Below are 25,087 nucleotides of genomic sequence, written 5' to 3'. Positions count from 1 at the left end.
AAAACGCAGTTTGTCAGAAATTGTTTTCTTTTGTATCAATATTCTTTTATATGAAGTGTTACATAAGTAAAATAAACACAGTTATTAATCTTATTCTAATTAACAAACTTTGCAAAACAGAACATAAAATGCAGCCACAAAGATGCAAATGAAATGGGTTGTAAAAAGTACAAGAAGCCGAAAGTTAACGGAAACTCCCGAAGACCCGAGATTGCAGCCAGTGTATGGGGAGCCTGTTACACTGGGCGGAGCCGGCGTTTATAGATCTTATGGAAAGCGCCCAGTGTGGCAGAGTTTTTGTTGCCTCCTAACATGGGTGCGTGCCTGGGAGTGTGCTCGCTGCTGAGTTGTGTAAGTAACTCTGTTCTGATACTTATATCTATACTTCATGTAGGCATTTCTGTACGTTTTGGGGTTTCTCCCGTCTACCTATTCTTGTCTCGACTCGTCATCTGGTGTGGACTCGAGTTTCATTGCAATAATAGCTGACACTGAATACATGCAGAACGTCAGTCTATATATATTGTTTCTATACTTGATCATGATTGCGGACATGTAAAAGAAGATAGCCTTGCCGCAATTAAAATTGCATGTTGCTAGAAGACATGAGAGACTTATGTTTAGTCCATATAGGTATATAAATGTGTTTATGATATTTTAGTTTTGAATAAAAACATAATTAATTTGTACTAATAATATCAATGTTAATTTAACTGTTATTTACAACATATACATATGTGCATTTGATGATCAGGAAACAAAATGTATATTTAAAACGATGTATATATTAGACATGTTTTGTTTATAAGATGAATGTTTTGTGTGAAGTGTTTGTATAAGTTGAATAATTCCATCTTTATTTTTTTTTATTTTGTTACATTTTTATTAAGGTTTTTTTTTCCCCAAAGGCAAACTTCAGTATGTTGTGCCATCAAATTGCATTTAATCAGACTTGGGTAACAAATACATTTAAAAGATGTGTGTATTAAAACTGGCAAGTGTAAATTGCATCCTGTAGTTTACACAGTAAGTATTCCAATTCCTGCGGATCTTTAGATCCTTGCGAATACTATGCAAATTGCACAAACACACCTCTTTATCTGCCTTATGGGCTGGTGTGCATGTAATCATGTTTTTAATACTGCAAGGTCTGTTGTGCCAGCAGAAAGCAACGTTCAGAAATGCTCATGAGGAACCTGGTGTTGTGAACAATGGGTCCGTTCTGAAATATTTAATATACTTCTTTACAATTGGTGTTCCTTTTTAATGATTTTCCTTTTAGGAAATTAGATACATTTACGAAATGAGGACTACAAAATCCAAATTCAAATGACATGGTACCCACTCAATTTTTTTTTTTCAAGAACGTAAAACAGTAATCTGACCGAATTTCACGTAGGACAACTGGAGTCTTAGTGCCTTTTTCATAACCCCTCCCACCAAGTGCTAACTCATATTTTTGCTATTACATTATAGCAAGCTGTCCTTTAAAATATACCTGTTAACTTTTCTTTCCATTGAAAATAGAATAAAAACGATATACTATACATCTTTGTTTTCAGCATGAAATTTTCCATATAATTTTCAATGTTATAAAATCACCGGAGCAGTTATAAGTGGTGTGATTTAAAAACAAAACGCACCTGTTGTGTAAGGCCTTAGTGCATCTAGATGTAGCATTGTGCATTTAGTGAGTGCATACTTTGCTGACGGACTGGGCTGCCATATTTATTAAATTTGAAAGTAATGAGGCAAGAAAAGATGATGGCATGTTATATATTCAGAAAAAGGGGTTACTTTTATAAATTGTAGTGTTAAACTATTTATGTGTGTGTATATCTATCTATCTAGGACACAAGAAGGGACAGGGCGTCCAATAGTACAGTATGTACAAATAATGTCCAATACTCAAGGTAATAATTTTCTGTGTACCAAATATAAGAGCAATTGATGCTTATCTGTATGGTGATCCCGGGTGGGTATCCAATCCCAGGACTTCAAGGGCTTCCAACCATATAACAAAGAAAGCAAATAAACCAGAGATGGTGTAGTATTCTCAATATATGTATAATATATGTGTGTATATATATGTGTGTATATATATATATATACATGTGTGTGAAATATATAAAATCACACACACGCTATCCGTCAGAAGGGCACTTCATGAATATCGCCCAAAGGTGCACAGTATCAGTGTTGACTATTACAGCATAGAATATAAATAAACTCGCCATTAACAGTGGTCAGACTCAGCAGAAGTTATTTTGCATGATGTGCTATATGTACAACACTACTATTTTATTATGCTTATAAAAAGTATTTCCTCATCCAATGAATTAGATGAGGAAATATTTTGTGTCCAAAGAAATACCTTTCGGACATTTCAAATGGTTAAAAGTACAAGGAATAATCTTCAGACGAATATATATTGATGGTTGTAGTACTCACATAGTGCTTGTTATAATAGGAGACATAATGGTTTATTCTATTATATTAGGACTCTGTTGGGCTCCAGGAGCTGGGTGGAAAGTAAAAACAGCAGGGTGGAGCACCTGGGAAATAGATGCTGGGGGAACACTGCTCCTCTAAATATCCTATGGATAGGAACATTGAGAAATGTTTTAAAAGTAGAAGAAGATGATTTAAAGCTACAGGATGCCTATATTCACGTTCCAGCTGTCTCAACATCATCGTTTCCTCACATTCTTCAGCATGGGATACCTTTTCCAATGTATGTTTTTACAGTTTGGCAGATATTCCAGATTATGTTCTGATAATAGGAAAATCAGAACACAGTGCCAAAACCAAGACACTCAACGTTTTTAGAGAGGCATAACTGGGATCATAAACTTCAACAAGAGTCATCTTGCACTGTCTCAACAGCTGAAATTCCTGGGAGTACAGATCGATATATCAAGAAAAAAAAAGCGTCAATGTGACCAGAGAATAATAAAAATTCAACAACTGACTTATCTTTTTTTAGAAACCACTTGGGAAGTCACTGAACAAAGATGCAATGGAGTAGTCACTTATGGACTCTCTGGGGGTGTCAACGTTTTCCTGTCGACTGCAGCTGAGCGATACTAGAGGTTAACTTTATTGTTGTGCCATGTTTCTGGATCTGTTATCTCCAACCGAAGATGATGACAGAATGGGTATTGCAGTGGTACTTTTTAAATAGGCTCTTCCATGTATATCTTACCAGCTGTGAGGGTTATCGCTGGCGATTGATAAAGATTTTGCGCGATGTCCCTGTTTTAAAAACTATTCACGCGTGTTTTATTACGTGCTTATATAAGACTGCTGAAACCGTTTTCACTGTTTTGGGTACTATAGCAGCAACCAGTATTTTTTGAACACCACTTTGATGTGGAGTGGGGTGTAAGGTATACAAGCAACTGCTTGAACCTGCAACTGTGGCATTTTATTGGTCCCTGCGGTCATACACCTCATATGGCTCCTGGCTTTCAGCTGAATCTGTGAGACAAACCATGTTCTTTTTTACAATTTTTTTTTCTCTATCCCCCACCTACCAGGGAATGTAGAAAAGCTCTGATGATTCTTCTAAAAATTAAGTACAGAGGCACAGCATTGTAACTTGTTATTAGGGAACTACTATACATGTAAATGCAAAACTATAGTCATAAAATTAGGCTATAAACTATAATGCCGTACATCAGCACAATAAGGATAGGGATCTACCCTGAGATAGATGAGACAGGAGAGTTGGAAGAAGGACTCAGAACTGCGAGATGTGAATAACCCACATAGACTACTTAGAACACACTAATTGGAGTAAAGTATATGACGGTTTTCAAGGGATGTTATTAGGTGCTGTTGATCAGTCATTGTTGAGAGATTTGTGATGTCAATCTCCCTTAAATCGTATACAAGTTTATTAAAAAATTAAAATGGACTTTTTACTGAAGTATACTTAGTGTAATTAAATGATCCCTAATTTCCTGCAGCCAGTACTTTTGTTGATGCAGAATTTACACTTAATCAAAAAGGTGAATAATGCTTACGGCTAGCTCTTCCCTGATGTGGCTTATATGTACATACCACCCGTATGCATCAAAAGAGGACTTTCAAATATAATTGTAAATAATCTCTTTAGAAACATCCATTGATATCTTTGAAAGGGATAAATGGATAGCATATACTGACATGTATCCATTCTACAAATTGACTGAGCTGTCATGAAGCTCTTTCTTAAAGTAAGGCATAATAATGTGCATGTAGGCAACAAGTTTTCATGCCACACTAGTTTAGAGTTGGTACATGGTATGCAGGATTGCCACTCAAGGACAGGAATCATGTTCATTAGCCAGAAAAAACCCAGACTGGACCTGATGCTTACTGGACAGGCCACTACTTTCTGTAGAGTAGAACTATTTCTCCTCAGTGTGAATTCACCCACAGACAAACAGGGGTTGGTTTCTAGGCAATATCTTACTTTAACTGAATAGGCAAAGGAATGTAATTGTACTCGCTCCTCAATATGAAAATATTTATTTCAAAATGGAAAACCACTATGAAAATATCCTAAGAACAAATACTTTATGTAGGAAGTATGCTGTTAAGCTTCAAGGTGCATTAATCCACACAACTTCCCCTATATTAATAGTAGTGATGACAGCACTATGAGTAGGTAAAAAAACTATGTTCCTGTTTTAGTGTTTGGTGAATGCTGTAGAATGGGTGCACTCCAGAATGCTCTATTTTAAAAATATTCATATGAATCTAACAAAGGTCTGACAGATATCACCCACTGAACACTTATTTATCTTTATTTTCTGTGTGTGTGTGAGAGAGAAAATGTGAACACATATACATAGGCAGGTTAGGTCTGTCAAATTTTACCCTGGGGGGCAAGATTTCACACGGCAGCCTATTGGGAACATTTTAAAGGAAAAAAATGCAGGTGTCCCAGTGACCGAGCCCAAGGTAGCTACCTAAGGGACTGGCATGGAGGGCAGATGCCTCCCTGCCCCCAGCCCAGCCTGCCCCTCATGGACATAATATTTTCTTTATACACTGTATGTAGCATATACTGTTTACATATTTCTGTATACTATTTATGGAAAAGGACACAAAGATTTTTGTAGATATATTGGCATTTCTCCATCTCTGCCTACTAGCACAGTGGCCAGGAAGAACATATTTGGACATGAATTTCACTATTTTTCATACATAATGCGTTAATCTATTAAACCTATTAGTAATCCTGTGTCTTAACTGAACTGGAAATAATGTTGTTTGAACCAGTGGGGAGTAGTGGTAATAATGTTCGGTACTCCCAGTCTCCTGAAAAATTAGTTCTTTGTTTCGTATGTGAGCTATTGCTCTTCCCATATCATCACCATTTATTTATATAGCGCCACTAATTCCACAGCGCTGTACAGAGAACTCGCTCACATCCGTCCCTGCCCCATTAGGGCTTACAGTATAAATTCACACACACACACACACACACACACACTAGGGTCAATTTGTTAGCAGCCAATTAACCTACCAGTTGTTTCCATATGTGTTCATTACTTTGGTGTACTAGTGACATTGCGTAAGTATCACATTTCCAGCACTGTTCACCACACCCAGAAACCTGGCTAATTAGTAATATAATATTGGCTCATTCATATCATCACAAGTTAAGGTTGCAGAAATTCAGGAAGAAAGTAAGTTTGTGACATAGCAGGGACAAAAACTTTTTAAAGCAGTTCTTTATCAAAGTGGTCATTAGAATAAGTGCAAACAAGCTAATATTTATTATGTCTGTGCCACTCTTGACGTAATTATACATTCATAAAAATGTTTTTCTTGGATGTTGTAGGTATGTTCTTGTCATGCTTAATAAAAATGTCTGTGTGGACATAGCCTAATTTGGATATAATATACGGGATAATATATTCTGTCTGTCCTGTATAATTTACTTATAGTGGAAGTCAAAAGGTCACATTTATCTAATATCTTTATCCAAATATTTTTTTACATAATGGTTCCAGATTTTTCTATGCTACATTGACCTACTGTCTCTTGCTCTCAAAATATGGGTCAGTAGAATAGGCTGTTTACTGGCCAGATGGAGCTATGTTGTGTGAGATTATTGTTCTTTGAAATATAATTTGTCCATTTTTAATTGGCTTTGTAAGATGCTGAATTTGTGTGTGGATGGTACATGGTCTTAGTAGTGGTTGAATACCAGAATGTTTATTGTTCACTTAAATCTACATTCAAGTGTGGTCCGGCCTCATGTGGTTTATTCCAAAGGACCTAAATGTGTACATAAATACATATAACATTTATACTTAATATTTTAGGTGTTTGTATTTATATGTACTTGTTACTGCTGGTTTCTAGAATAGTAATGTTGGCCACACATTACAATCCAATCATATTTGTGAGCAGTTTGTACATACACAAAGGCCTTAGATGTGCTAATGGGGGTTATGGGCTATCCTGACTTTTCATCATGCTGAATTAAATCTAGTGTGATCAGATATTGGATAACTAGAATGGGCCATAAACTATACATTTGTTGGATTATTTGAACCTTCGAAAGTGACAAGTCGAATTCTTAGTATGTGGGCACCATAAATCTTGTCAGGGGCGGGCTGGGGAGGGGGGCATCAGCCCACCGGGCCGCTCAGTATAATCGGTGTTTGGGCCAACCTCCCCCCCGTGGATACAAGCGGTGCCCTCCGCATAAACTGAATGCACAGGCGGCCGCATCACATGACACGCGATGCGGCCGCGTCAGCGCCCCCCTAAATCCTGTAGTTAAGACTGGGAGGCAATTGTATTAAACTGCAGATTTTGCAACTGGACGATATTCGGTGACTTTGCAGGGTATATTTAAAACTGCAATGTCTTTAAAGCCAAGTTTTGCCATTAAACATTTACATTTACCCCTAGAGCTAAAAAAAGTCACAGTAAGTTGATTCGGTCAGCAGTATAAAAACTTGTGTTTAGAACGCTTTAATAGCCTGTCCTCTGTGGAACAAATAACATCTTTTTGGTAACTGACATTACCCCCCCCTCTGCATGTAACATGCATGTATTTTGTGAAGAGCCTTTCTGTGGGGCTCCAACCATTACTTGATCAGTTTTGGAGGGCTTGATTGGCAAGTATGGTGAGCAGAATTGTTACCCCATAGATTGTAAGCTTGCGAGCAGGGCCTTCTCACCTTTGTCTGTTTTATCCAGTTTGTTTATTAGTTTACTGTGTTTGTCCCCAATTGTAAAGCGCTACGGAATATGTTGGAGCTATATAAATAAATGATGATGATGATGTAAAAGTTATTGTAACGCTTTGTATTTCTTTGATCTATGCATATAGCAACCATTCATATTGGATCAACTACTGTGTTGATCATTTTCTAGCTGTGTATTTGTTTATATTCTGCACAATTTCATCAATACTTTTGTCATGCACCCATCTCATCATCATCATCAACATTTATTTATATAGCGCCAGCAAATTCCGTAGCGCTTTACAATTGGGAACAAACATTGCTAAAACAATACTGGGTAATACATACAGACAGAGAGGTAAGAGAACCCTGCTCGCAAGCTTACAATCTATAGGACAATGGGAGTTAAAAAACACAAGGGCATGTGCTACATCATATTGCACAATGGACCAGATAGAACGCAAAGGTAAAAGTATTGAGTGGGGTGTGTGTGTTGCAGTGTTGGTCAGAGGGTTGTTGTCTTGCGTTAGCTGTGTAGAAGATGGTAATAGGATAATCTAGGGAAATTAAGATGGTGGCTGAGGAATATCATAACCTTGTCTGAAGAGGTGGGTTTTCAGTGAACGCTTGAAGGTTTGAAGACTAGAGGAAAGTCTTATTGTGTGTGGGAGGGAATTCCACAAAGTAGGTGCAGCCCGGAAAAAATCCTGTAACCGAGAATGGGAGGATGTGATGAGAGTGGAGGAGAGACGTAGATCTTGTGCAGAACGGAGGTGTCGATTGGGGAGATATTTCGAGACCAGTAAAAGGAAATGTATGTCGGTGCAATTTTGTTGATGGCCTTGTATGTTAGTAGAAGAATTTTATATTGGATTCGTTGAAATACAGGCAGCCAATGTAGAGACTGACAGAGTGGCTCAGCAGAGGAAAACGGTTAGAAAGGAAAATCAATCTAGCCGCTGCGTGCAAAATAGATTGTAGGGGTTCAAGTCTGACTTTGGGAAGACCAGTAAGGAGGGAATTGCAATAGTCGATGCGGGAGATGAGTGCATGAATTAATGTTTTTGCGGTGTCTTGTGTCAGATATGTGCGTATTCTGGAAATGTTCTTTAGGTGTATGTAACATGATTTAGAGTTGATGTGGGGGATAAATGACAGTTGTGAGTCAAGGATTACACCTAGGCAACGAGCTTGCGGGGTGGGATTTATGGTCATGTTATCAACAGAAATTGAAATGTCAGGCAGGAAGCTTCTGTTTTTGGGTGGGAATATTATTAATTTTGAAAGATTGAGTTTGAGTTGGCGAGAAGACATCCAAGATGAAATGGCAGAAAGACAGTCAGTAACGCGAGACAACACAGATGGTGAAAGATCAGAGATGATACTGAAATCCAAAAGAGCTTATTAGTTTTCCAAGAGAAGTGGTGTAGATGGAGAATAGCAGAGGACCTAGGACTAAGCCTTGTGGTACTCCAACTGATAAAGGAAGCGGAGCAGAGGTGGATCCAGAGAAATTAACACTGAAAGATCTCCTACTGTGTTTTAAGAATTTTCCCTAAATTAAATAATGATTATTGTGCTATATGGTACAGTTGGTTAAACTTCACTGACTGAGCTGTATAGGTCCATACAAATCTTAAATTGTTTGATTATTAAATGTGTTTAGGTCTGACTATGTTAGACCCTAGGACTGGGCTGCTTTGGCCTCTGATCCGGAGCTATCCCTACTAAATTCATCCCTTCTCCCCTCTTCCCTTATATTTTACCCCCACTTATGTATGCCCAAATGCTGTTAGCATTTATGATAGATAATGGATATCCCACTGTAACCGACTTTGAATTATTTTCATTACCTGGAGTTCATTGGGGCTCGCTCTAATAGATGATAAGAAATTGTTTTCAAAGTTGAATTATTCATTCTAAACTTCTAAGTGTCATTCAAACTTTAGGGATTATTTTGAATGCTATTCTCTTATCATTGAATGTGATGTATTTTGCAATGGCTTCCACTTATTGTTATGATTTCGTTGTGTATGCTACATGAGTGGCTTTCAATAAAAAATTATTTTATAAATTAAATATATATCTGACAGTCTTATTGATACATTTTTATGTGGATAGTTTAAAAAAAATAATAAATAAAAATAAATAAATAAAAACTTTAAGGAGGTAGTTGGATAACTCTGCTCTATGCTGTAGTTTTCATTATGCCTGAAATCCTCTTGGCTTTGCTTCACACAAACCTTTTTTTGTGCCTTGAAATCCTTCCCCCTTCCTGAGGCCTCTTATGCCTGTGCAACAGTTGGTTGTCATTCACCCCTCTGAAAGCTCATATTTATGCTACAGAACATCTCCTGCTTTCTAAATGCATTACTGCTCTAGTAGCTAGTTCCAATCTTCTTTCTGAATTTTTCTGAACCTTACTAGTATCTTATTTATTTTTTCTACCACTATATATGTCAGGATCTATCCCACTAATTCTTTCTCTGTTCTATAGGCTTCCTGTCTATGTGGTACCGCACCATGCCTCCTCTGTGGATGTTGTCCGTCTACCAAGAATTCAACTGTAACAAGGCTGACATTCTCCATCTTCCTCCTTCTCGGAACGCTTGTGGCCTGCATAATGATCATACCTGGAGTGGAAGACGGACTTAAAAAGGTACATATAATTCCTGTTGAAAGAGGTTATGAGGTATTTTAACTCCTAACAATGTTGTAAAGTAGGAGCTGTCTTGCACAAATAGGCTCTCACACATTGCCGCGTAATTCCTAATTGCTTATTTTAAATGTCCAACATGTTCCTGTATATGCCACTTGAATTATAATATATGGCTGAATACGATGCAACACTTTGATCCAATAGCAATGGCTTCCAAACATTGATCACTGTCATGAAAGCATGAGGACCTAATGTAATCTATGTTATCAAAACACTAACTTTGTCTCTAAGTTTTACCCTGCTCATCTCATTTTTGTGTGAGGACTGAGAGAGAGACAGAACTATTATTACTGTGTTAACAAGTGTCTGCCTTGTCTGTTAAATAAATTTAAAAAAAAGGATTACAGATTGCATATCATCTTTATTTATTGGTAAGGCAAACTCTGGCACTAGACAGTGGGTATAGCAAATTGTACATAAAAAAAATCATACATACAAAGTTTGAAGAATGGATGGAGGTAAGACAGTGGCTAGAGTGTTCTGCTTCTGAGACCTTATTTATATTTGTATTTATATTCTAATTACCCTAACAACACAAACACACAGTGGCCACTTTTTTAGGTACATCTGTACACCAGCTTGATAAGGCAAATATCTAATCAGCCAATCATGTGGCAGCAACTTAATGCATAAAATATGGCAAGTTCATACAAACACCAGAATGGGGAAGAAATGTGATCTAAGTGACTTTGACTGTGGAGTAATTGTTGGTGCCAGGCGGAGTGGTTTGAGAATCTCACTAACTACTGATGTCATGAGATATTCACACACAACAGTCTCTAGAGTTTACAGAGAGTGATGTGATTTAATATTCAGTGAGTGGCAGTTCTGGGAATTGAGATTCTCCAGACCAGGTGATGTTTTTCCAATCTTCAGCCTACATGAGTATTGATGCTAACCATGTGCATTCCTTTAAAGCCCCAGTCTAGTCATCTTTTGTTGGCTACTTCCAAAGTACATGTCTTCTAAAGCTGTTTCCATGAACATGACAATGAGTTCAGTGTACTCCAATGGCCTCCAGATCTCAATACAATAGAGCACTTTTTGGGATGTGGTGGAGAGGGAGATTTGCAGCATGAATGTGCTGCTGGAAAATCTGCAGCACTGTGTGTTGCTATTCATCATCATCATCATCATCTTCATCATTTATTTATATAGCGCTAGCATATTCCGTAGCGCTTTACAATTGGGGACAAACCTAGTAAACCAATAAACAAACTGGGTAAAACAGACAAACAGGTGAGAAGGCCCCGCTTGCAAGCTTACATGCTATTGTATCAACATTTACAACAATCTCTAGAGTATCCACACATTGTTGAGTCTGTGCAACAAAAAATTCTGCCTGTTCAGGGAGCAAAAGGGGGGGGGGGGTCATTACTAGAAAGGTAGATCATATTGTTATATAAAAGCAATCTTTTTCAGTTACAATGTTCCAATAAGTAATATAAAGTATTCCCCCTCCTGCAGTGTCTCTAGTGAGATACTGTGATCTACACCACAATACTCCAGAATCAAGAGTCACCCATGAGCACTTGTTGCCGAAAACCTAAACGTAGGGGAAACAAGTTCCATAAACTATATATATATATATAGAGAGAGAGGGGGAGAGAGATAAAGAGGTGGTGGAGCACTTGATATGTAAGGTAGCAGAATAGCATTGGCTATTGCTGTGTGTAACATTAGTGCCTCCATCACGTTTTGCCATAATTATCCCGACTTGCTCTTGGACTAATGGTAATGGTGCATGCAGTAGTCATATTTAAATAAGGGTGATAACTGTGTGATTAATACAATGTAATAGGTAATCAATAAAACATGATACATTTGTACAATCACATCCCTAATGTTGACACTTACAACTTCATGATGTTCATAGTGGTAATAAAGATGTGGATGATGATCAGTAAAAACATAAATGGCAAGATTAGATATACCCATCATCCATATTGGAGACCGGTAATGAGATCAAAATGTATAACTTCAGTGAAAACCTTGATGAGTAAATATCTCTAGGTACGTAAGGAAGTTGGACATGGATGCGGACAGTTTGTAATATCCTCAAATTTAGGTCTAATTGAGGATAGACCTGTTATATTGCTGCTTGAAAACTGCTTGGAAATTGTAATTATGTAGTTTTCTACATATTAGAGGACGTATGGACACTCCAACATGTAGATGACTCCCATGCTATCGCATGTAATCATTTCATGTATATCAATGGGTTCACTGACATTAGAACTTAATTGTTTAATTGGCATTGTACTAATGCTTATCACTGTCTTGTATTTACTGCAAAAAAATAAAATCTATGGCCACCCTGATGTATCCACTTTGTTTTGTTGTGATTTTACTAGATGGTAATGAAAACTGCTGCCAAGTACCTGTTGTAGGTTTGAAGCTCCTTTCGTAAATGTTGTATCTTCGGTTATGTTGAGAGAATAGTGGATAATGTGTGCTCTTAGAGTAATATATGCTAGTGTTTTTGAGGTTAATAGATTTGATTGTGAGCAATCAGAGTATTGGTTACTAAATGAGATCATGTTTTTATGTATGGGGGTTTGTTTAATGTCTTTATAGGAATTCATTACTTGCCTATTTGTTTAGTTTTGTTAAATGCTTCATTAAAATGGCAATCCAATGGGGAAAAAAGGTATTGTTTCTTAACATCACTGTAGCAGGCTATAAGAATTTTTTTTTTTGTCTGTATTCTCCAGGCTGCTATTTATGGTTTATTCTGGACTACCATGGCAGCCACAGTCACATGGCACATGACATGGAGATCAGAGAGGCTTTGGAATGTCATTGTGAGCTCTGCCTGCACTGTGACATCCTTCTTTTTCCCTCTCTGCCATCACATGACATGATGAGAGCAGTGTGCCTGTGTAGCAGGCTGACTGTGTCTGGCAGCCACCTTTGTTTGCCAGTTGGAGAGCTTTAGAAAAGCAAATAATGATTTGTAGTAGGATAGCTAACATATGTGGTATTGCTGCTTTAACTCTATCAATATTATAATTTTTTTCTATACATTTTTGATTCATGGCTATTTCTTGCTCAATTAGTGTATCTGTATTCGAACAGTTCTTTTTTTAGTCTCAATTAGTTCTGCTGGGTTAGATTCTAGTCAAATATATTTTTCTTCCCACTGGCTTGATTGGTGTGAATCTGGTACCAATGGCCGTTCCTTGCAACAGTTTGTACTATTTGTTCTCAAACAGTTGTGACTGAAACTAAAAATTGATGGTATTACTGTGAATTACATTTGAGCAGATTTGAGTTTATCTCCTTCCCATAAAATGTTTTGTATGCTCCTGCGTCCGCTTATGATCAATGCACTCGTAACCAGTGATGTTAAGAGACTCTCATTTGATCTTGTTCAGTGTGTGCAGAGTTTCAGTGATAACTTGGATATGATATAACTGGTCTTTGATTTAATCCTGGTGGTATTGATGTACAGTAACAGATTCGCAGTGAGGGAATTGATACCTGATACTGGTTTAGCTGACAGATTTGATTATGTTTTATGTATTTTCAGGCGTTAGTAGAAGGCGGGTACTTTAGAACTTTTAACTACAAAGAATTTATTTCAGGATGCCTATTTGTAATCCTCCTTTAAAAGAGCACAATTATTTGTTGATGGAAAGTGTTGGTAGGATTCTTTTTAAGTTCTAGGTATGTGGAACTGTCACTGAATAGATTTACCCTTTAGTAACACTTTATTGAGCAAAGCCACCCCATCATCCTTTATCTGCAGGCTTAATGACCACTCCCTTGTTATTTCTCTCCTCTCCTATGGCTTCTAGTAAGTTTGGGGGTTCTTTTTGTTTATGCAGATACCTTTTATCAGTATCCTTTTCTACCAGTTTAGAAAATGTGTTAATAAAGTTTAACGAAACTGAGAATGTGAAATTGTTCTTTCTGTGAGTTTTTTTGTATTCTGAATTTTAATGTGCTTATTTTATGGGCACATTTGTGATATTTCTTTAAGGTAAGGTGCCATATAAATTTATAAAGATCAATATATGTGTTGTAATTGTTTGATTAGTTGCTCATTGCAAATTTAAAGACACATTTGTTCAGAAGGGAAACATCAGTAGATTTTATGTTGCTAAGGTTAAAAATGCCTCTAATCTGTTAAATTAATTATTTCTTTTCCACACATTCGGATTGTTCTCCGAATGTGTGGCTACCTTTCTAGTAAATGTTTGCAATCAGGGAATGTTTCCTGATCAGGGAATCTCTTATCGTACATTTAGGGGTCTGAAAGGAATCCTTCATATATTACTCATAGGTCATATTCAGTTTTGCATATGCAGCTATAAAAGTTTGTAGGACATATTTGGTGGTAGTCATTTTCCCGAAGCTGTAAATGCTGACAACAAGTATCACGACGGCTTAAAACCGACTGATGTAATTTCCGATTTAGATGTTAATAGAGACAGGTGTAAATTCAGACAAACATAAAAGTAGACTTGTTGAAACAATGACATGCCAGAATTCAGACAATCCGGACACTGACACTATGTCACAAGTAAGGGCTAATGTTTTTACTGTCGTACCCGTTGACAGCGTTTACAGCTTTGAGAAAACTAAGCAAACCCAGCATATTAATAATCAGAATTCCTACAAATATCATCACAGGATGTGCCTATAGCACTGCTCCACAAATAGGAGTGTATTAAATATGTTACTTCTGTACTCTTCATAGGATACCTTGTTGCCTACATGTACACATTACACATTTTCCTTGCCGTAATTGTGTCACACCCACTCCAGTCCTTTACCTCTTAAGCAACATACAAACTTTTGAATGATCACTATATATAATATAATATTTTACTTACACAATATAATGTTACAGTACATATCTTCAATAGCATAAAATCGTACACACAGTACACATACATACTGGTAGGTTAATTGGCTGCTATCAAAATTGACCCTAGTCTCTCCCTGTCTGTCTGTCTGTGTGTGTGTGTGTGTATCTATATTAGGGAATTTAGATTGTAAGCTCCAATGGGGCAGGGACTGATGTGAATGAGTTCTCTGTACAGTGCTGCGGAATTAGTGGCGCTATATAAATAAATGATGATGATGATGATATATAATATAATATTTTACTTACACAATATAATGTTACAGTACATATCTTCAATAGCATAAAATCGTACACACAGTACACATACAGGGCCTGATTCATCAAGGCACGCATCTGCTGATTTATGATCACTGCATCTACGTATGCAAAGGACACTTACTACAGCCTGCAATTTCTGTTAGTTAACTGGGTGGGGAAGGGGCGTTTGCCCGTTGTCAATGTAGAGTAAGGGCATGCCAAATTTGAGCGCATGCAGCAACATCCGAATCAAACTTTGGGCATCTCAAAGTTGCTTGTTTTTCTGCTATATCCCTATCAGCTACAGGGCTTGTCTAAGTTCTGAGTACTAGTGATGACAATCTAGTATGCATGCTATAACATGTGTTTGCAATCAGGAGCAGCTGTAGTAAGATCATCTTAAGAACTGTGCATTTTTTTTGCAAATTCCAGGCATTCGACGTACCCTGCATTGTCCTGTGTAGTTGACCAGAGCAGACTTATACCCAAATTCATCAGCGCACGTATCTTCATATTTGTTCCCTGTTAAATTCGGGAGTATGCAGAGCGTATTTACATGTGTTTTAAAACAAAAATACGTTGCGCTCTGTATGCATGCCTTGATGAATCAGGCCCACAGTATATACAACAGTTCAACATGGATGATATAATATCACCTCTTACAGTTGACCATTGCTCTGACTTCTGGCTGTGTGTGTGTGTGTGCTGATCTGTATGTAGATGCTTTTACTTTCATTACTAACCATTGTTACTGATCTAAATGTGTGTTTGTTCTTTTTACTGCTTTTCCTAGTTCTTCTTTGCTCTATGTGTAATAATTGTGTACATTCTTCTTTAGTGCCCTTACTTTTTTATCCCTTCCTGTGTCTCCCTTGCACCTTGTATTTATAGTTGAATAACATTTTTTCATCTTAAGGAAAGGTACAAAAATCACTTTAATCCATATTAAAATCTGGTGTTACTAGATTTTCGTAGAAAAACTCATTATAATTCGAGATTGAGTGTTTTGGTCTTGGATCTGGATTACCTTCGGATTTTGGTTTTGCCAAAACAGCCCTTGTGTGTTTTGGTTTTGTTTAGCTGTTTTTTTTACAAAATTACATTTTTTGGGGGTAAAATTACATTTCGGTATTATGTTGCACCTACATTATTATTATTAACCTTACTAATACTAAATTCCAGTGATTTCCATTCAATTTTTACCATCTCACAGGCCACAATATGTTTTTCATACACTTTTAGCCAAATACTGCAGCGAGCTGGCTGGATGTTAAGCGACAGAGCAATGACACAAACACACTGCAGTTTATATCACATTAGGAGAAGTAGCATGTACAATTTATCAAGCCAAGCAGTTCATCCACAAGGAGTGCCACTTTTGTGGCTGAAGTGCAAGACAAACATGGCCCTCCCTAAACAAGCTAACAATGGGCTTGTTAGAGTAATGGCAGAAACACACATCAGTGCCAGGAAATATTAATGGTGAAAGATGGAATTGCCCTCCTACCCACCCATATGTTGGATCTCACAAAGGTCATGCACACTTTAACAAACCAAGCACTTCAGCGACAAGGGCTGACACTTTTGTGGCTGAATTCACCCAGCTGTAATACTCGCACAATATTGGTGGCGTTATCAGAAATGACACATCCTGGGGAGAGTACAAGTGGTATAAGCCATGTATCAATGAAAACCCTTAGTTTTTGTAAAACAAATTATCAGCTGTATGCCTGTTAATGTAGCCGGTGATACAAAGACTAGCCTGCCTGTGAGAAATGTTACGTAGTGGTGTACATGCTCTGCTGTTCCTGCTTGAAGGTGAATGACCAACCCAGTGGGTTGTCACAGTCATATAGTCTTTTGTTTGCCCAGTTCCACTTGTCCACATATATGTGGTTAAGTGTACAGTGAGTAGAATGGCATTTTTGAGCCCAATTATTACATTTTTACGAACATTCTGGTACAGTTGAGAAATATTTTTTCTTGAAAAATGGTGTTGTTGCCAAGGAATTTTGTAACGGGGACACAAAACCTCAATTAACTGTGAAAAACCAGCTGCGTTTATAGTGGATATTGGACGCAGATCTAACACTAGCATATTCGCCATGGCGTCTGTGATCCGCTTTGCGACTGGGTGACTGCTGTCATACTTGCTTCCTGTAGCAAAAGATTGTTTCACAGTTAAGTGTTGTAAAGTACTATTGGTCTTCTTTTTGGGCTGCTTATGGGAGGAAGATTCACCCCCAGCAGCGGCAACAGCAGCAGCAGTGGGACTAGCGCTCAAGAATTCTTCAGAGGAACCTTCTTTATGGGTACACTATCACAATGGTCATGATTACACATACCACTCGTGGATTTTTTTTTTATCGGTAGTTAACTTTTCCTGGATTACAGCTATTTTTTTCTTCAACATGGTAAAAGGTGTTTTGTTTTTTTCCCCCTGACTTCAAAAGACTATGTACTTTTACATAGGCTTTACTAGATGATGTACACACATAACTATTGTCAGGACTGGTAGCAGCAGCTGCTTGCTGCTCCTGCTCTTCTGTGTACTGCTGTGAATCCATTTGGAGAACACCCTACACATTTTGGTGCAAATTAAGAAAAAAAAGACTGCAGAGACTTGTATATTAGTACTTCAGAAATGACCAAATTACCAACGCAGCTCTTCTATTTGGGTGTATATTAGACCCTACACTTAGTAGTGCAAATTCAGAAAAAAAGCCTGCAAGGAATTGTAGATTAGTATTTCAGCAATGGAGCTCTTCTCTTTGCCACTCTATCCTACCCCTTCTGTATCCCTTTCTCAAATGGCACTAGATCGTCGTGGAGAGCAGTATTTATAGATTCCAAAAATCGCGAGATCCGACGACATCACAATGACATTTTGCCTAGTTTTGGAATCCGAATTTGCGCGAAAGTGCCGAGACTGCTCAGTACCTGGATCCCCAAAGTTCGGGTGGGTTCGGTTTTCAAGAAACCGAGCCCGCCCATCTCTAATTATAATATTGTTTCACCATTTCATATTCCATTTTTTTTTTCTTTTTGATTAATGTGATTTGGACTTGTGCAGCTGGTTAAATTGGAAAGGGAAACATGCAATAAGAAGACCAGGGAGTAAATGTATCAAGCTGAGAGCTAGAATCTGATTTGGTTTTTCAAACCCACCAGAAAACTATCATTTATTTAGTACATTCTACAAAATGATAGCTGGAATCTGATTGGTTGCTATAGGCAACATCTCAACTTTTCAAACTCGCTGGAAAACTCTCAGCTTGATACATTTTACCCCCAGCACTGAGACCTCAAGTGGTTTGACTTTGGTTAAAGCCTTGTCTTTTATTTAATCTTGAGTACATTAAAACCATAACCAAAACATATTCAAATATACACTTCATGTTTTAGATTTACTATTGGGCTACATGATAAGAGGATGCGTACCATGTTTTCTGTTGAGATTTTCAATAGCGTAGGTTTCACATTCTGGACAAATGTGACCAATACTGTTGTGCAATGGATGTGAATCTCTGTAAATAAATAAATCCTGATTTTCAGCAGGAATTATCCCTCTCTTGCTCATGTGTTCTTGTTATTAAGACCTTTCACTACACTAAGCAACCATCTGGTAATCTCCAGAGGTTATTATTTTGCAAGGGCCTCCATCATGGTCATAGTGCTATCGTCTACCAATGCATTTCCTCATGATATCAGCAAGAGAGGTGCAAGATGCCTATTTGATCATGGCTTTTTGGTAGCCTAATACATACTTGCCAACTCTCCCGGATTGTCCGGGAGACTCCCGCATTTTGCGAGAGTCTCCCGGACGAGTGTGGCAATCTCCCTGATAGGAAGGGGGGAAAATTTAGTTTAAACGCCGCGATTCACCCGGAATCGCGGCGTTTAGCCCCGCCCCCACTGTAAAATGACGCGATTTGCGTCATTCCGTCACGGGGGCGGGGCCAAAATGATGCGATTTCGCAGCCCCGCCCCCTGCACGCCCACGTCCCAGCCGGCATCTCCCGGAAAAAGAAAAAAAAATGTTGGCAAGTATGGCCTAATACCATCTAGTAATCTGTATACAGGTCTACCATTTCTAATTTGTAGACCTCAAGATGTAAATTAGCTTTGTCTCCAGAGCTGCCCATAGTCATGAACAATATCAATGGTATATTTTAGCCAGTGAAGATATACATTATACAAGCCTGTATCTGTCTACACCGTGCGGCTGGCACAGCTTGCAGCCTCCTTGTGGGTAAAAAAAATAAAAAAAATCGCTCTCTTCTACATGCTGCTAGGGAACTAACAGCGTATTCTGAGACAAGAACACCACTTTTAGTTTGCAAACAAGAACAGATTTTGCAGAGGTATGTCTTTAAGATCGATCCTAGAGAAGTGAGGTGAAAGATGACTTTGACGGGGGATTAAACACAGATTATTTGAGATATAAAAAGTAAAGGCCCTTACTTGGTAAGCGTGAAAGCTGAACGAAATGTATTTTATCTTTGAGTGAATTCATAGATATTGTAAAAGTGAGTATAGATCCTAAAATGATATTAACTCCTACTAATACTGCAGCAGCTGTTACAGCTTTTATATAAAGGAAAAATGTGCATGCTACAAGAACAAATAGTGTGCTGTAATAAGCTATAGGACTGTGTTTTTGTTTTTTTGTATGCTTGTGAAAAGACTCTTGGGGCTAGATTTACTAAGCTGCGGGTTTGAAAAAGTGGGGATGTTGCCTATAGCAACCAATCAGATTCTAGCTTTCATTTATTAAGTACCTTCTACAAAATGATAGCTAGAATCTGATTGGTTGCTATTGGCAACATCCCCACTTTTGCAAACCCGCAGCTTAGTAAATCTAGCCCTTAGTGAAGATGGTCCATTTCATTACTGAAAATGTAAAAAGGCTCATTGTTTGGTGATTCCGGAGCTAGAATACACTATTACAACCTAATTTGTACAGTAAATCATGACAGAACAGAACCCACTGCTGCTACTGTTTGATCTGTTAGAGGGAGAGAGAAGAATTAGAAGACTTCAGTACACATATACAATGTCATTAACATGCAAATTTTGCTGGGTGAACTTTCTTAGAAGCTGCAACTATAGTCTGAGAAACTAGTGACTCCTTTGTCTTGTTTTTATTATTTTAATTAATCTAGAATTAAATTTGTTAAAAATAAAACCAAAAAAAGAAAAAACCCCAAAAAACTTAAGCACAAAAAGTTCACTAAGGAAATCATGACAATATTTCTAAATGCAATTGCTCTTCAATACTTTGAAAATGCATTTGAGGAAAAAGTAGAACGTTTCCAGTAAAACTAGTTTGAAATAAACTAAATGGAACCTCTGTACACAGGGCCGGTGCATGGTTGCTCTGTGCCCTAGGCAAAGCTTAAGCTCCCCGTTCCCCCAACACCCCCCCCCCCCCCCCTCTAACATACTTGACAATTCTAAAATAAAAATAATAACTATAACCTCCTCCTGGCTGGCTGATAATGCTGCAATTCAGGTGCACTAATGTCTGACGCAGAATGCTGCCCAGGAGCAAGTGCAGGATATCTGGAGGGGAGGCTCTAAATGTTAGATTTCAGCAGAACAAAACAAAAAAAAACTTACGTCACTCAACTGTTACACACTGACATGTGGCTGCCCAACAACTTTTCCCACACATGCCCATCTGCCTACTAGCTATTCTCACATATGCCAGCCTTTGCCCAGCAGCTTTTGTTACATATGCTAGCCACATAAAACCAGCTTTACTCACGTGACCACCAGCTTATCTCTCACATACACCGCTGCACTAAGCACCCGAGCCAGCTTTTTGCCCACCAGCTTTTCTTTTTTTTTTTTTTTAATTTTTAATTTTTTTTATTTTTAGAACCGCATAAACAAAAGTGTACATACATTTACAGTCCATTCACTATCATGTAGATAATAATACCGAACATCCAAGTAACAGACTTTGGAAAACATGTACCACATTAAACTGTAAACTAAGCGACTAAAATGTTTAAGAAAAACAATAAAGGTAAAAAGGACAAACAATTAAAAAAAACGCAGAGGTTTTGTGGGGAGGAGGGGTGCTACTTACAGGGGGAAAGGAAAGAGGAGGAGGGATGATATTTTCACTCAAGTAGATCCTGGAACCGGAGATTGCTGCCAGTCAAACCATGGAGACCAAATTTCTCGAAATTTAGGTAGTTTATCGTTCATAAGGGCTGAAATATGTTCCATAGAGGAGATAAACCAGATGCGATTGGAGGGAGCGGAGGGTTGTTTCCAAGCTCTCGCAATAAGTAACTTGGACGCCTGGTAAATATGAGCTATTAGACAGTTGTTGGTCTTGCCTATCTCAGGGATAGGTTGATTCAGTAAAATCTGAGCCGGAATCTTGTCGACTCTAATACCAGTTACTTTACGTACTATGGCCAAAGTAAGGTTCCAAAAGGTTTGAATGACAGGGCAATCCCACCAAATGTGTAAAAAAGTTCCCTTGGCCCCACAAAGGCGCCAACAACGGTCTGATACCGATAGGTACATGCGGTGGAGCCTTTCCGGAACCAGGTACCAGCGCAAGTATATTTTATAACAATTTTCTTGTATACCTGCTTTGATCCACCAGCTTTTCTTTAAAGCTCTCACCCCTGTCCACCTGCTTTTCTCAAACATGCTCCCCTGCCAAACTGCTTTCCCCTCAAATGTCTCCTTGCCAACACATACCATCTTGCTACAATGTTTAATAAAGAGCATAATGCTTAATGGTTGAGCAACCATTGTTGTGATTTTTTTTTTTTGTTTTGTATTTGCCCACTACTTGGCTCTCCTCTGCTGCTGTCTATTAATGGACAATCATGGCCAAAAATTTGGAGAATTAAATATTGGTTTTCACAAAGTTTGCTGCTTCAGTGTTTTTAGACCTTTTTGTCAGATGTTGCTGTGGTATACTGAAGTAAAATTACAAGCATTTCATAATTGTCAAAGGCTTTTATTGACAATTACATTAAGTTTATGCAAAGAGTCAATATTTGCAGTGTTGACCCTTCTTTGTGAAGACCTCTGCAATTTGCCCTGGTATGCTGTCAATCAACTTCTGGGCCACATACTGACTGATGGCCACCCATTCTTGCCTATTCAATGCTTAGAATTTGTGGGTTTTTGTTTGTCCATCCGCCTCTTGAGGATTGTCCACAAGTTCTCAATCAGATTAAGGTCTGTGGAGTCTCCTGGTCATGGACCAAAAATGTTGATGTTTTGATCCCCGAGCCACTTGGTTATCACTTTTGCCTTATGGCAAGGTGCTCCATCATTCTGGAAAAGGCATTGTTCATCGTAAAACTGTTCTTGGATGGTTGGGAGAGGTTGCTCTTGGAGGATGTTTTGGTATCATTCTTCATGAATGTGTTCTTAGGCAAAATTGTGAGTGAGCCCACTCCCTTGGCTGAGAAGCAACCCCACACATGAATGGCCTCAGGATGCTTTACTGTTGGCATGACACAGGACTCGCCTTTTCTTCTCCGGACAAGCGTTTTTCCAAATGCCCCAAACAATCTGAAAGGGGATTCATCAGAGAAAATGACTTCTTAGCAGTCCAATCCCTGTACCTTTTGCAAAAATATCAGTCTGTCCCTGATATTTTTCATGGAGAGAAGTGGCTTCTTTGCTGACCTTCTTGACACCAGGCCATCCTCCAAAAGTCTTCGCCTCACTGTGCGTGTAGATGTACTCACACCTGTCTGCTGCCATTCCTGAGCAAGCTCTGCACTGGTGGTGTCCCAATTCCGCAGCTGAATCAACTTTAGGATACGGCCCTGGCGCTTGTTGGACGTTCTTGGGCGCCCTAAAGCCTTCACAACTATTGAACCTCTCTCCTTGAAGTTCTTGATGATCCGATAAATGGTTGATTTAGGTACAATCTTACTAGCGGTAATATCCTTGCCTGTAACACCCTTTTTGTGCAAAGCAATGATGACTGCACGTGTTTCCTTGCAGATAACCATGGTTAACAGAGGATGAACAATGACTTCAAGCACCACCCTCCTTTTAAAGCTTCCAGTCTGTTATTCTAACGCAATCAGCATGACAGTGATCTTCAGCCTTGTCCTCGTCAACACTCTCACTTGTGTTAACAAGAGAATCACTGAACTGATGTCAACTGGTCGTTTTGTGGCAGGGCTGAAATGCAGTGGAAATGTTGTTTTTGGGATAAAGTTCATTGTCGTGGCAATTCATCTGATCACTCTTCATGACATTCTGGGTATCTGCAAATTGCCATCATAAAAACTGAGCCAACAGACTTTGTGACAAATAATAAAACGTGTAATTCTCAAAACTTTTGGCCATGACTGTATTATGTAGATGTAATATTAAATATACTAACACATGCAAATATATAGAGAAAGGTAATCTAAATGACATAGATAATCTAGACAGTTCTATATTTATTTGCATTTGTTAATATACTCTGAGGATGTAAAATTAATTGTACAAATAGTAACCTTAAATGGTTCCTAACTCTCGAGTAGTTCTGGCTTGTTGAATTACAGTGGTGCCTCATTATGCATGGCTGCAATTTGCAGCGATGCTTAAGGTTTAATACCTAGACCCCATATTCTGTAACCCATGGGGATTTTTGAGTGTTATCCCCCCTGCCCCCTTCCCCTATTTTCTCCAGCCACATCTTCCTCAGTTTTTACAGTTTTTGTAGCATCTTTCCACTCCCTCCCCTTCCCCCCTTTTTTGTTGCCTCCACTCCTCCCCGTTTTCTGTCCCCCCACAGTTTCTGTAGCCTACTTTCTCCCACATTTCAACAGCATCCATCCCTCTCCTTTCTGTAGCACCCGTGTCCCCTCCCACTTTTTCTGCATTCTCCTCTTTCTTCATTTTTCCTTCTCTCTCTTGTTGTCCGCCTCTTGTTTCTTGCTTCTTTCTTCTGTCTTTTGCCTGACTCCTGTCGGTTCCTCTACACTGACAGCGTTGTGACGTCAGCCAGGCAGATTTGAAAACGCAATACTGTACTGTAGCAGCAATGCATAGTTCTGCAGGAAAGCTATATTGCGGGTAGGCAGTCCACCTTGGCGATCACACCTCCTGCATTTATTTAATTATTAATAATAAGTATTGTTTCCCCGGCCATAGTGCCGCCCTCCAGAGGCCGTGACTGTACAGAAATTAAAAAAAATTACTAACTACTAAGCCCTTGTTGGTTCTCACTGTATATGTTCTAATTTGTGTTGAATTAAATTTTTCTCCTTTTTATAAACCCATGCCATTCCTGCAAGTAATTTAAGCTTCCTTAGTGGCTCCTTAGAGTGACTCAACAACCTATATGCTTTCCATAGTGTATGTAAATATATCTTATTGGTGTACGAGACTACGGATCTTAATTAGTAGCACTGCTAGAAAAATTGATAGACAAAGTAAAAGTAGGAGAATTTACCATCTCATGACACATGTCCTAGACATGCCTGTCAACACACAGGTATATCTGAATTCATCATATCAGAAGTAGTACTATTTGTTATGCTCTATTCATACAACACATACATTTATGATATTTCAAAACTTTAGAAGGAACTATCTGATCATTCATGACTTTATTATTATTATTATTATTATCCTTTATTTATAGGATGCCACATGAGGTCCGCAGCGCTGTATAGGTCAAAGAACAAAATAACCTTACAATACAGTTAACAAATAACACTACAACTCTCAACACAGCTCCTGGGGTTCAAGGGGTATATTGAGCGCAGGCTGAAACCTGTGCCCATTAGCGTGGGCGCAATTAACAGGTTTAGAGCCATTAAAAGAGGTGCAAAGACCATGAAGGAGTGGAGCCAATGGGTAGAGAGCCCAAGGATGAGGCGCACAGTGTAGCTGGTGAGAAAAAGATATAGGTAATGAGAACAGGAGGGAAGAGGGCCCTCCTCACTAGAGTTTACAATCTAAAGGGAAAAGAGCAGACAAACAGTTGACAAATGGGGGTGAGCCATTGGGGGATCTGAGGTAAGAAGCAAGCGAGATGGAGGATGAAAGAGGTTGAGGTATGCTACG

The 25,087-nt window shown here is 38.4% G+C and overlaps 1 protein-coding gene across 1 annotated transcript in view; it reads left to right on the top strand.

Annotated features, from left to right (window-relative positions):
• Positions 1-246: 246 nt before the first annotated feature.
• SERINC2 (serine incorporator 2) overlaps positions 247-25,087 on the top strand; it is a 42,503-nt gene continuing 17,662 nt past the window's right edge. Inside the window, exons 1-2 of the mRNA XM_075195883.1 lie at positions 247-351; positions 9,694-9,855. Coding sequence (XP_075051984.1) covers positions 313-351; positions 9,694-9,855 — 201 coding nt within the window. The 5' untranslated portion in view covers positions 247-312. The remainder of the gene's footprint in view (positions 352-9,693; positions 9,856-25,087) is intronic.

The sequence above is a fragment of the Mixophyes fleayi genome, chromosome 2, assembly GCF_038048845.1.
Source record: "Mixophyes fleayi isolate aMixFle1 chromosome 2, aMixFle1.hap1, whole genome shotgun sequence".
In the NCBI taxonomy this organism is placed as follows: domain Eukaryota; kingdom Metazoa; phylum Chordata; class Amphibia; order Anura; family Limnodynastidae; genus Mixophyes; species Mixophyes fleayi.
Note: the sequence above shows the minus strand (reverse complement) of the source record. Positions and strands in the feature narration are given on the sequence as shown.